At 39.0% G+C, this 13,084-nt stretch overlaps 2 protein-coding genes across 2 annotated transcripts; one reads left to right on the plus strand and one right to left on the minus strand.

Annotated features, from left to right (window-relative positions):
- LOC109224886 (transcription termination factor MTEF1, chloroplastic) lies at positions 4,453–5,528 on the plus strand. Its single transcript, XM_019389453.1, has one exon. The coding sequence runs from the start codon at positions 4,504–4,506 to the stop codon at positions 5,383–5,385; it is 882 nt and encodes a 293-aa protein (XP_019244998.1). The 5' UTR covers positions 4,453–4,503; the 3' UTR covers positions 5,386–5,528.
- Positions 6,691–11,136, minus strand: LOC109224887. The gene is made up of 7 exons (XM_019389454.1): positions 10,506–11,136; positions 8,916–9,445; positions 8,756–8,823; positions 8,083–8,139; positions 7,364–7,453; positions 7,086–7,262; positions 6,691–6,996 (listed from the first exon to the last, which is right to left on the minus strand). The coding sequence occupies exons 1-5, from the start codon at positions 11,036–11,038 to the stop codon at positions 7,388–7,390; spliced, it is 1,254 nt and encodes a 417-aa protein (XP_019244999.1). The 5' UTR covers positions 11,039–11,136; the 3' UTR covers positions 6,691–6,996; positions 7,086–7,262; positions 7,364–7,387.

Below are 13,084 nucleotides of genomic sequence, written 5' to 3' on the forward strand. Positions count from 1 at the left end.
TGTCTCCCTCGATGACATGGAATTTTGCATTTTGGGTTGTGCCGGCCACGTTGACTGGGAGGGTGATTTCCCCTTTTGTCGTTTCGCTCGCCATGTTGAATCCGTTGAGAACTCGAGAGGCGGGTACGATTTGGTGAAGCAGTCCGAGCTGCTCTACCACCCTCGACCTGATAATGTTGGTCGAGCTACCCAGATCCTCAAGTACACGTTTAATTTGAAATGTATTTACAAGGAAAGAGATTACCAGTGCGTTGTTGTGAGGTTGAGAAAAGGTCTCGATGTCCTCGTCGCTGAATGTGAGGGCATCCTTGGGTATGTAGCCCCGAGTCCGCTTTTCTCTGGTGATGGATATTTTTGTTCTTCTTATCATGGGCTCTTGTGGGGCATCGATGCCTCCCAAGATCATGTGGATGACATGTTGTGGCTCATTCATTTCGTTCTTCTTGGCCGCCTCTCTTTCCCGGAATTGATTTTTGGCATGGTCGCTTAGGAATTCTCGAAGGTGACCTTTATTGAGTGTCTGGCTACTTCTTCTCAGAGCTGGTGACAATCCTCGGTCCTGTGGCCGTGCGTGTTGTGAAATTCACACACTAAGTTATGATTCCTTTGTGAAGGATCTGATTGTACAGGCCCGGGCCATATGGCATCTCTGATTTTACTGATGGCGAACACAATGTCTGATACGTCGACGTTGAAGTTGTATTCTGACAAGCGAGGTGCCTCTGTTAGCCCTATGTGCCTATCAAATCCGGCTCTGTTGACGAGTCCCCGAGGATTCTGTCCTCGGTCCATCATTCGATCGTTGCGGGGTATGTTGCGCCTCGGAGCGTTTCTCCTGTCTTCGATGTATGGCTGGTACCTTTCTTTGTTTGGTTTTGGCTCCTTTGCCAGAAGTCTGCTTGGGTATACCGAGCCCGGGGGGGCTCCTAGTTGGTCGTCCTCGACCCTGATTTTCGATTGGTATCGGTTGTGAATGTTCGACCAAGTCACGGAGGGATATTAAACCAGATTCTGTTTCAACTGCTTCGAAGCCACTGAGTTTCGTTCATTCAGACCTTGAGTGAAGGCCTGCACTGCCTAGTCGTCGGAGACTGGTGGTAGTTCCATTCGTTCCATTTGAAAGCGAGATACAAACTCTCGCAGCATCTCATTCTCCCTCTGCTTAATTTTGAAGACGTCGGATTTCCTTGTTGCTACTTTGATGGCACGGGCATGTGCCATAATGAAAGAATCCGCCAGCATGGCAAACGGATCTATCGAGTTTGGGGCCAGGTTGTGATACCACATCATTTCCCCTTTAGAGAGTGTTTCCCCGAACTTCTTCAGCAGGACGGACTCGATCTCATCGTCCCTCAGGTCGTTGCCTTGCACCGCACAGGTGTAAGTAGTAACGTGCTCATTGGGGTCCGAGGCTCCGTTGTACTTAGGAAGATCTGGCATTCTGAACTTCTTTGGAATGGGTTTCGGAGCCGCTTCCTGCGGGAACGGCTTTTGCACGAACTTCTTTGAATCCACACCTTTCAGGATCGGGGGTGCTCCCGGAATCTGGTCGACTCTGGAATTGTAGGTGTCGACCTTTTTGTCGTTGGCCTCTATCTTTTTCTCGCCCGATTTGATCCTCTTCGTGAGATCCTCGAGCGTCTTTACGATGGCGGGGTCGGCTGCCGACCCGTTGTTGCTTGATCTCTCTGGTACCTGCTCGGCTGGGGGAGCCGTCCCCGATGCTACCGTGCTAGGATTTTTCTGGTGACTTTGCAGCTGAGCAATAGCCAGCTGTTGTGCCTGCAACATTTCAAAAATAACGTGAAGGCTAACCTCCCGTTCTTCCCTAGCTGGGGTTTTCTAGGCTTCTTGTTGGTCGACTTGGTGTATGCTCCTGTTGGTGTGGGAGCTTATTTCGACGTGTTGAGCGTCACGTGAAACCGCGTCCACGGGAATTGGTTCCGGTGCATTCTCAGGGTTTCGTGGTGGAACACAAACACCTGAGACGTCAACACCATTTTCTCTATGGTCTTCAAGGTTGATGTTTTCTCGTGCGTTTACTGAGTTAGGCATTTTGACCCGAAATCAAAGATCTTGGACAAGAAAAAGTGTGAAAGATAACTTGCGTTACGTGGTTAAACCAACAAGAAAATAATCACTATTATTTTTAGCCCCACGGTGGGTGCCAAACTGTTTACCATAAAAATGGTAATAACAATTAAATTTGATTTTGTGAGGTTCTAAAAATACGTGATCTATTTTTATGCTAGTTGTTAAGCAGTTGATATTATGCGAAGGACTTAGGAGCGAGATAGGAGCTTAAAAACTAGATATTAACCAAACCGAATCACTGTCAGTCGAGGCCTCAAGATTGCTTATCCGGAGCTTCTAGGTCGAATCGGATGCTCGGCTGGGAGTTATCGAGGGTAGACGATGGCGACTAACAGTTGTAATAAGATCAATGACGACTCTTTATGGCCAATAATAAGCAATAAATGATGAACAATAAATAGAACGCAATGAATGCAAGCAATAAATGAAGTAATGAACTCAAGAGAATGTGTTAGAGAGCAGAGAGAATGTTCTTGTATATTTTAGTATGGAGCCTCAAATATTTACAAAATGACAATGATCCCCTTTATATATGAGGGGGAATCCCAACATAGTACAAACGCATTCATTACAAAGATATGGGGCTGGTACAACCATTTAATGCCTTGATTCGCCTTTTGGGCTAGTCCACTAGACTTGACCTGCCATATGCACGTGCCTTGGAAACTCCACCTTGATCCACCGAGACCGGTGATTCACATTGTCTCGGGGCAGGTCGTTTCTCATAACGTCTCGAAGTCGAACTGTCTCGAAATCGACCGTCGAGAATTCTCGGAGTCGAACACTGGAAGCCCTCAAGATGCCGTGATGCTCGTGAAATCGAGCCATCGATTTCTACCGTATACAATTTCATTACTCGCCTTCTTAAACAAAGATTTCATTAGTTCAAGTGTTCAACAATACCTTTAAGTTTCCAATAGTTCTATACTTCTATTGCTCTGTAAAATTTTATCTAAGATCAACAATATCTCAAGAAAGATTAAATGAGTTGGTTATATTATCAAATGAACATGAACTATTTGAGAAAATCGATTATAAAAAAATAATTAACAACTTTCTATCTCAAAAAGTTAGTAGAGTAGACTTCAAATAAAAAACAGATCTTATAACTTTCTTTTAAAAATTTAGGCCTCAAATTAAACTATGGCTTTAGGCCCCGTATGTGCTTGAGCCGCCCCTGCACATCACCTTATTTAAGTTATGAGGTGATATTAATATTTCAGTAACGATGATGAGTTTTACACAAATAATTCAAGTCTAAATTAAAAATTATGCGTTCATATATTACTAGATCCGCTATAAAGATCAAAAGGTCATCTCACTAGAGCAAACAATGCAATAAGTAGTGCAGCCATTTTTCACCCGACCGGATGCTTTTGCACGTGGGAAAATGGCCAAAATTTCACGGTATAGCCAGTTTTCGGACTGGTCAATCAAAAATAGCCAGCGTTTACCAAGTCAATGAAAAATAGCCATCGTTTTGCTGCAATAGAGACCGGTCCAGCATAATATACTGGAGTTCGGTGCACTTGTGTATGAACTCCAGCATATTGTGCTGGACCGGTATACTTTGCTGGCTCCAGTATAATATACTGGAGACTGGAGCACTGGTGCTTTAAACTCCAGTATATTATACTGGACCATTATACTTGCTGGAACTCCAGTATATTATGCTGGAGTTCTAGTGTATTTATGCTGGAACTCCATCATATTATACTGGAGTTCAAGTATACTTATGCTGGAACTCCAGCATAATATACTGGAGTATTTTCCGGGTTTTGAACAGTGTTTTTGCCCAGATTTATCTTTACATAAAAAGTGGCTAAATTTCGATTACTTTTGAAATTGGGCTATTTTTGAACGACCAGTTGTAAATCTGGCTATTTTTAAAAATCACCCGGGAAAATGCTATTCACAGGTTATCCATTTTTTTAAATAATACTCCCTCCCTTTCTAAAATTGAAAATAATTTACCTTAAACTTACATTCTACCCTTAATGAGAAGCTTTTATAACCACACAAATACTCTGTACCCCTTTTGACTTGTTTAGGACCACAAATTCTAAAAGTTTTCATCTTTTCTTAAACTTCGTGACTAGTCAAACAGATTCACATAAATTGAAACGGAGGGAGTACTACATACTGTTTTCCTCCAATCAATTAAAGTAGTCACTGTTTAAAATTGATGGTGGCAATTTTAAGACACTTGTCCATTACCAGACAGGATAAGTTACTTGTCGAAGAACCTTGGTGTGTAATTTACAATATGCTATCCAAATCTACGAAGAGCCAATAAATTCAAAGCAAACTGCCAGGTGGCCTTATAAAAATCATCAAAGGAAAAAGTAATCCATTTCATAAGAATCAGTCAAACTAAAATTTGCCATTGTTGAAATTCCCTTACGAAACATGTCATCTTTTCATTCTTCTCTGTGCTTCTCTGTTCAGAAATTACCATCAGAGCAACATATGAGTCTTTTATCAACAAAACCAAAATCCATTCTCCAAAAAAACCCACTCTATCAACCAACTCACAAGAACATTTCATTGCAATTCAAGGAGAAAATCTTGTGCTTGGAAATCATGGGTGTTGATTCAGGAAAAGCACTCTCTCAAAACCCTTGTCTCCACACAGCTTCTTTACACACTATTCATTCCATCATCACTTTCCTTCAGTCCAAAGGCCTTCACCAAAAGGACTTTGCAAGAATCTTTGGCATGTGCCCAAGAATCTTGACATCAGATATAAGATGTGAACTCAATCCAGTTTTCAACTTCCTCTCAAAAGACCTAAGAGTCCCTGAAAGTAACTTCAGAAGGGTCATTAACAAATGTCCAAGATTACTAATTTGCAGTGTCAAAGACCAGCTAAAACCAGCTTTGTTTTATCTTCAAAGACTTGGGTTCAGAGATTTGCATCATTTAGCTTATCAGGATCCAATATTACTGGTTTCCAGTGTAGAAAATACGTTAATACCCAAGCTGGAGTATTTGGTAAGTCTAGGATTTTCAAGAAATGAAGCAGTGGAAATGACTTTGAGGTGTCCAGGGCTCTTCACTTTCAGCATTGACAACAATTTCAAGCCTAAATTTGAATACTTTTCTCAAGAAATGGGAGGTGAATTGGATGAATTGATGGAGTTTCCTCAGTATTTTGCTTTTAGTTTGGAGAAGAGGATAAAGCCAAGGCACATTGAACTTGTACAGAGTGGAGTTTCAATTCCATTGTCTTTGATGCTCAAGACTACTGATGAAGAGTTCAAGGAGATGATAAGGCAACAAACTGGATAAATTAATCTCATCTCTCTGTAAATCCTTAATTTGCTAACATATTTCTTTATATTTTCTCAAACACCCTTGTTTAATGTAATGTAAATTTGGCTAATAATTTTCAATAGGGAATGCATATGTGACTAGAGGATCATTTTCTGATATATTCATTTGGCTTTTCTTCAGAAATAATGTTCGCCCAGAGAGTCAAAACAATTTTTTTCTTTGAACTCGATTTTTATAATACTAACTGTTATAGCAGTTCAGGTGTGATAACTAAGACTGTATTGATAAATTTTAAACTCAATTTTTATAATACTAATTTCAGATCTCAAAATAAATTTTGGCCTTTCAACTTTAGAGAGCACACGTGTCAGCTATCTAAGACTGTATGGATAAACACTGGAGCAACCAGTAAGCCGTCCCGGTATTGGTGCTACTGCTAACTTATAGCCCGGTTGGCCAAGCTGCAAAAATCAGCTTATTTTGAGAAGTGCTTTTTTTCAAAAGTGCTTTTCTCAAAAGTACTTTTAGTGAGAAGCAGTTTGTGTTTGGCTTATTAGTTTGAAAAGCACTTCTGAGTAGCAATTAGTGTTTGGCCAAGCTTTAAAAAATTGCTTCTTAGTGTATTTTTCTCAAAAGTGCTTCTCAAAAAAGTACTTTTGGAGAGAAGCTACTTTTTTCTGCTTCTCCAAAACTGCTTCTGCTTCTCCTCGAAAGCACTTTTTTTCCTTCCAAAAGCTTGGCCAAACACCTCAATTTTTTGCCAAAAGTGCTTTTGGCAAAAAAAAAAGCACTTTTCACGAAAAAGAAGTTTGGCCAAACAGGCTATTATTCAGAGAAGGTTTCAAAGGACTTTTCGAGATTTCAACTTCATCATGTCACTCATTCTTTAGAGCATCATTTTTACTAATACCAAATTCTCTTTTCAAATTAGGAGCTCAATAATGATGTTTTGAGTTCTGAAATTAGTAATGTTTTGATCTTGATGTCAAGAACTGGGAAAAAAGTAAGAGCGAATTGGAGAGAAGTGAGTTGGGGAATGGGTTGAAATAAGGGGCGGGTTTGTAAAAGAACCAAGTTTAAAATTTGGGATGACTCTTTTGTTCCCGTGTGCCACTTGTCCAGGCGGTTAAAATAATTTGATTGACGGCAAGAATACATTGATTGAACGAAAAGTATAATAGGGATTACGATTGATAAAATAAAGTAGAGAGGTATACGAGGCACTTTTCCGTTTTTTTTTTTTGTTGCTCCTAGTCCTTCTAAAGGTCCATCTGTTTGGTAGAAAGCATAAAAAATCGCGTTCTGATATTTTTTGGATAATGATTTTTCAACCTATATGTTAATCTTAACCCAAAAGCTATTGGTTCACACATACACACACACAACTATATTGTTAAAGAGAGAAAATTCTAATAAGACATCCCCTTCAACACACCCTATACAACACAAGTGCTATGCGAACAACTTGGCATCCGTTGATCATTTTTCATCAGTAGCATTTAAGCAATCTGAAGTACAAACTTCCTTGTTTCTTTTTTCTCACATGCGGGTAAAGGGCATAGATAATAAAACTGTTTCTCAGTGACGGAAGAAGATATCTGCAGAAAGGAATGCTGCCCAAGTATCCTACAAAAGAGAGAAAAAAGGATTGAGAAAAAGAGAGTTTAGGGACTCTGGTAGTTCAGTACAGTGAACATTATTGATCAAATCTAGACCTGAAGTATGGAAAATGCCTTCTGTGCAACATATTTTTGCACAAGGGTTGCTTTTCTTTGTTGCAATTTGTCCGGATACAAACAGAGTCTTGCTTTCTGATAAGTCTTCTTCACATGTGCACTGTCTATTAAGTTTGTTAATGGAATTGGAAGCCACCCACTTTTAGGCCATACAATCTGAGAAAATTTGGGAAGAGGGAGTCATGTTCAGTGAATCTTTCCAGCAATCACAAACTGTAAATCATTGATTTATTGACAGAAACGGGGTATAATCTTACATGATGTAGTGTTGAAAGGAGCAATCAGATGTCAGCTTCCTTGCCAGTCGACCATAGCGTTACCTTTTCATCCAGTAACTCCAATTCCATCTGTACCCATTATAAACAGACTTTTACACGAAGCTTGAACTTCTCAATGTTCGAAACATCTACGTATTGAATTCTATATGCTTTATAGAATAATAGAGCACCATAACACATCTTAACTAGACTCTTTGGAAAGCACTGCTGTAGTCATTGAGAGATATAGTTTAAGTCATGGACTTGGAATCCATGATAGATCTCATTACTTATATGTTGATATTGCTATTTCAGCTGAAACTTTGTCAAGGAACTAGAAGAGCCTATCAAAATCAATATTGCTAGAGATTAACTGGCAACGAAAAACCCAATTATAAGAATATCATTGATTTATTAGGTCTGTAACTCCGTATGGTACTCCCTCGGGTCCACAATAAGTGACCATTTTACCTTTGGCACACCTATTAAGAAAATACGAACTCCTAGAGAAAAAAAGAAGATGTATTCACTAAATTAACCTTAATTGATTGTTACCTTGACACATTGGAATATGTAAATAAGGACAAATTTTGAGAAAATAAAATTAATTCCTTCTTGATTATCTAAATGGACACTTATTTTGGACCAAAATGAAAAGGTAAAATGGTCACTTATTGTGGACCGGAAGGATAACTAACTAAGAGAAAATTGAAGCTTACATCATTCTGAAGTTGCAGTCTTTCTTCTCCAGTTGCCCATTTATCCGGTTCCTCATCCTGCAAAAAGAAGTTATGCTAGAAAAACTAAGAGGACAAATTGTCTTTAATCTCAACATTATGAAACCACACCCCTTCCCTGTTTCCTGCAGTGTCAAGATATTGTTTTTTTCTTTCTTAGGCTTTCATGATATTGTTTATCGGCATTTCAAAGTACATTTAACTTTTTATCTGCACTATTGTCAATATATCTATTTTTCCTCTTTGTTTTGTAAGTATATAAATGGAGGCAGTGAAAAAATGGAAAACAATAAGATCACATATGGCGTTCTTTCACTTGCTTCTGTAGGGAGCAAATAAGAGATAATCTGAAACATGTTGGGGGTGAACAAAAAGAGGGGAAGAAATTTTGGTGGATTGGACTGTAAAATTCTCTGTTTTTCTCAGATTTCTCTACTTAATTCTCCAGAAAAAATCCCATCAGTTCCAAGTGAAAATCATTATATCCTTGACAATCTGTACTCCTTTGTATAAACATAGGAAGGGAGAGTTTTATTGACTCCCCTGCCCTCTCCTCTTCTCAACTTTCCGAACAAAATTCAAGTTTCGCTTATTATACCAACAGAGATATATGCATTAAATAAAGATGTCTTGCAAGATCATTGCCAAAAATTACCGTAGTTATTTTGGTCAATTCATGTCCATCTCTTTGTTCCTCCAGAAACTGATGTAAAGTGGACACTTCTGCAAGTTGAAAAATAGCCAGAAACAGTGATGTTAACGGGAATTCAAAAGAGAATATATTTGAAATAGAGAGAAATAGTCCTTCATCGCACCTTCTATCTCTCCTGACTGCTGTTTTTCCTCTTCAAACCTCAAATTATTCTCTGAACAGTGTCCTTGGAACTTCTCTTTAGCCCAAGCAATAGCTTCATGGACCGCATTTTCTTCCTCCGCTGATCCTTCTCCATAATCGGGGTTGACTTCAATAACATAAGAGCTCATGATTTCATCTTCATCTTGCTCCGACGTTTCTAGTTGAGACATATTATGTTGATCTCTGCAGGCTATGCTGTCATCATGCTCTTTACAAAGTGAGGAGGAGACAATAGAGGAAGGCGAGTTGAGCTCGAAAGCATTTGTAGACACCTTGTGGTTGCTAGAAGAAATGGGATTCATACTAAATGATTCGGGAGATGAATTTCTTCGGTTGAATGCAAGATTATTGCTTCTGAAATCCTCACTGTGCTCGTTTTTGGTGTTATTGTAAGGTGGATGGCATGAAAATACTGGCGTTCCCTGCAGCCCTTGGTATTCTTCATACATCCTTCTAGTTGAGTTCCATCCAGTTGGTACATTTATTGGTCTAAAAATGCATAAAACAACCATGGCATACGTCAAGATCTTCTTTCATTATAAAAGGGCAAATGTGGTAACATCTACCAACAAACCATCTCTACAGTATTGCTGATGTCGTGCCACAAGGCATGACCATGGAAGTAATGAAAAAGAAAAATTAATAATTGGGCTAAGGGATAGATCTACATGAAAATTTTTATTTTGTGTCTCATACAACTGAGACTAGTAGTTTTTTTTGGCATCTTTTTTGTCTCACAGGTTAGAAGTGTAAGATTTGGGGTCTACAAATTTGTGAGATAAAAAGGAACCTCACACAACTAATGTAAGTTGTGTGAGGCACACAATAAAACTTCTCGATCTACATGATATGGATAGAGAATGATCTTCGCCAACTGCTTATCTCTCTTCCTCGCATTTCATGCATAACCTAAAAATCTATCTTCATAATTTTGAGGCATTTTCCAAATATTTCTGCGCAAGTCCGACAAAGTTATAGTACTTGTTTTGCCGTCAACAATGTTACACTCACCATCCAAAATTAGGTGTTTATCGATTAAAATTTCAAAACCCTGACAAATTTTATTTCAGTGAAATATATATTTAAGTTAATAGTTAACATTGCTTTAAACTTAAACCTCTATCATTTGAAGAAAGGTGTTCAATTCAACTTACAATTTCACTAAGAAATTTGATCAAATTATCCTTTAAAAAGTTACTATGCAGTAAATATTTAACAAATAACAGTTTTTCCCTAAATTAAGGAATTTCAATTGCAGCATCAACTATATCCAGTCCCTCTACATAAAAGCTTTAGTCAGCTCCATTACATCATATAACTTCTTCTTAAACAAAGGACAAGGTTTAATTCTCAATAAATCCCAATTATTGATTAGTCAAAATGTTTTTCTCCTTCGGAAAAAATATATTTTGTCCTTTCAAATGACACAAAGACCCCGGAGGGAAAGAAGAAGAATATCTAAACCCAGTGTAATATAAACCATACATGTAAAATTCCTAGGTTCATACGGAAACTGGAGGTAACAGTAGAGTACGGAGTAAATATATACCTGAGTTTTGTAGCGAAGAACGAAATGTCGTCATAACATTCGCCACCGATAGCCGGCCGGAGGGGGCTAACGTCCTCTGAGCTCAACGCCGACGAAGAGCTCGCCTTGGACTTAGAACCTGACCTCGTCCTCGACCTTCTCATCATTTCTTCTTCTTCGTTGCATCCAAATATATCGCCATAAAACCCGTGATCAATTCTCCGGCCACCTTTTTCTACCGGAATCCTGAATTCCGGCAAGTTTTGGTAACACCTCGCCGGAGCCATACTCGCCTGCGGTCGAAACATCTCATCGTAGGATAAATTTGAGGGCCTGGTATAATCATCGCAGGCGGAGAACTGCCGTTGAAGTACACTGCGAGGAGGTCCTCCGAATACGTCACTGAAATCTTCGGGGGCCAATTCAGAGTTGCCGGAGATTTCCCGCCGGCGACGAGTTGTGGCTTCCATGGAATGCCGGCTGGGAAGACTGGTTTTTGTTGTTGTTGTGGTGGTGAAAGGCATTCCCATTTTCATTCTCCAGGACTCGTCCATTTTCTCAGGCGAAGTATGCCGGCCGGTGAACTGTAACAAGCTTCACAGACGAGATGATCACTGGCTATATTGCCTTTATATATACAGATGGCAATTGTATATTGATAGGTCTTGAACATAATGTAGCTGTCATTCACAACACTTTAAAGATACTTTTTATTAATTATTATTATATCTTTTTTTTCCTTATTGATCCTTTTAAAAGATATAAGAAAATAAATAGAAAAAGGACCACTTCTCTTGGTTTGAGTCCAGTTCCCCATTTTGCATATGTAATTTTACTTATTTGTTAATGTAAGCTTTGTAATTCGGGTTTGATTCCAAAGGTAGTAATTTGTTAATAATTGTCATTAGGGATGTTTTTGGTACGAAGGAAAATATTATTTTTTTCTAATTTTTTTATATTTAGTTGACTTAAATGTTTTGAAAAATATTTTTTTCATGGATTCATTTTTCTCCAACCGTCCTACCAAAAAGAGGATTTTTTTTTTCAAAATTCTTTTCAACCTTCCCCACTCTAGTCCCCGCCCTACCATGCACCCCCATCCTTGCCCCAACCCCAAAGCCACCACCCCACCTCCACTCCCACTCCACCCCCCGTCACCCCACCACCCTTTCCCCTAACCTCGCCACCAGAGGCGGATCCACATACAGTGGAGTGGGTGCTCGAGCACCCATTGATCCCAGCTAGACAAGCATACGCTTATACAGAAACTCTAAGAATTTTGACATATCCATTGAGCGAAAGCTACGTGGGTGCGTTGGCAAAAGAAGTGGAAATCAGAGCTGCCGCTAGCTTTGAGGTCTTTAGTTCGATTCTCGCTTACAATGCCGATTTTATGAACTTTTGCTGATTCTTCTTTTACGTTTTATTCCCTTCTTGTTTCTTCTTCTACTCGCTGGCTTTGGTTCTTTAATTTCTTCAATGCAGATCTTTTTTTTTACTAGACTTCCCCTTTTATTTTCCCATTGCTTACTTTGCCTTTTTTCCCCCTCATTAATCTAATTCATTCTGGAAGTAGAAGTAAAATAAAATATTTGCATTAACACTTTAACCCTTAGCCTCCTCTTTAGTTCCATAATCAAAACGAGAAAAATCTCTTTCTCACCGATTTGTCTTTTTATTTTATTTTTTATGGCCGTAGCATGTGCAATGGAGCGAGCACCCATTACTTTAAAATCCTAGATCCGCCACTGCTCGCCACCCCGACCCCTAGAACCCAACCTACCATCCTCTCCAGCCCTTACTAATTTCATTTCCCATAGTATGTGCCTAAATTATATATTTTTCAAAAAATATTTTCTGCTACTTAACCAAACATTAGAAAATAAGTAAGAAAACGACTTATTTTCCAGGAAAATATTTCTATGAAAACATCTTCGAAGGAAAATATTTTCCATCATACAAAACACCCCTGTCATATCACGAATTGTGACAAGCTGACTTCTAGTGTGTTAATGTCACGACCTAGCCTAGTGCCATGACGGATAACCGACACTAAGTGTCGATCATCATTAAACCTACTGGTAATCTACTAATCATGAATATAATTGATAAATTGAACAAGCATAAGCACAATTGATAAGAATTGTACAATCTGGAAAGCCGACAAGGCTAACACAAGCTGACATATAAAAATATACTAACTGCACATGTGCATATCTACAAGCCTCTAGGAGTGCTAAATTGAACAAGTACTAGATGGAACAGGGCCCCGTCATACCCAAACTAGGTGACTGTACACCTACCAAAAGATAAGCAACTCCAGGAGTAAACAGAGTGACTCCAACTGTTGGTGGATAGCTTACTAATATGGTTCAAGCATTGATCTATCTGTACCTGCGCGGCATGAAACGCATTGCCCTGGAAGGGACGTGAGTACGATATGTACAAAATATGAAGGGTGAAAAGTATATATAAACCATACTAAAGTATGACTGTAAGCTGGAAATATGAATGTAAGTTGAAAGCTACAAGAGTCTGAACTAGCAATTGAACTGTAGTATAAGCTGAAAATGTGCTGAAACTGAATAACTATCTGAACT

The sequence above is a fragment of the Nicotiana attenuata genome, chromosome 4 (assembly GCF_001879085.1).
Source record: "Nicotiana attenuata strain UT chromosome 4, NIATTr2, whole genome shotgun sequence".
Lineage (NCBI taxonomy): Eukaryota > Viridiplantae > Streptophyta > Magnoliopsida > Solanales > Solanaceae > Nicotiana > Nicotiana attenuata.

Bases quoted from the DNA above. Each gene is read 5' to 3' on its own strand.
- LOC109224887 (XM_019389454.1), bottom strand. From the start codon at position 11,038: ATGGACGAGTCCTGGAGAATGAAAATGGGAATGCCTTTCACCACCACA. The intron at 9,446-10,505 runs GTATATATTTAC...ATGCATTTTTAG, and splicing joins TTCTTCGCTACAAAACTCAG to ACCAATAAATGTACCAACTG. The intron at 7,454-8,082 runs GTAAGCTTCAAT...TAATGGGTACAG, and splicing joins GACTGCAACTTCAGAATGAT to ATGGAATTGGAGTTACTGGA.
- LOC109224886 (XM_019389453.1), top strand. From the start codon at position 4,504: ATGTCATCTTTTCATTCTTCTCTGTGCTTCTCTGTTCAGAAATTACCA.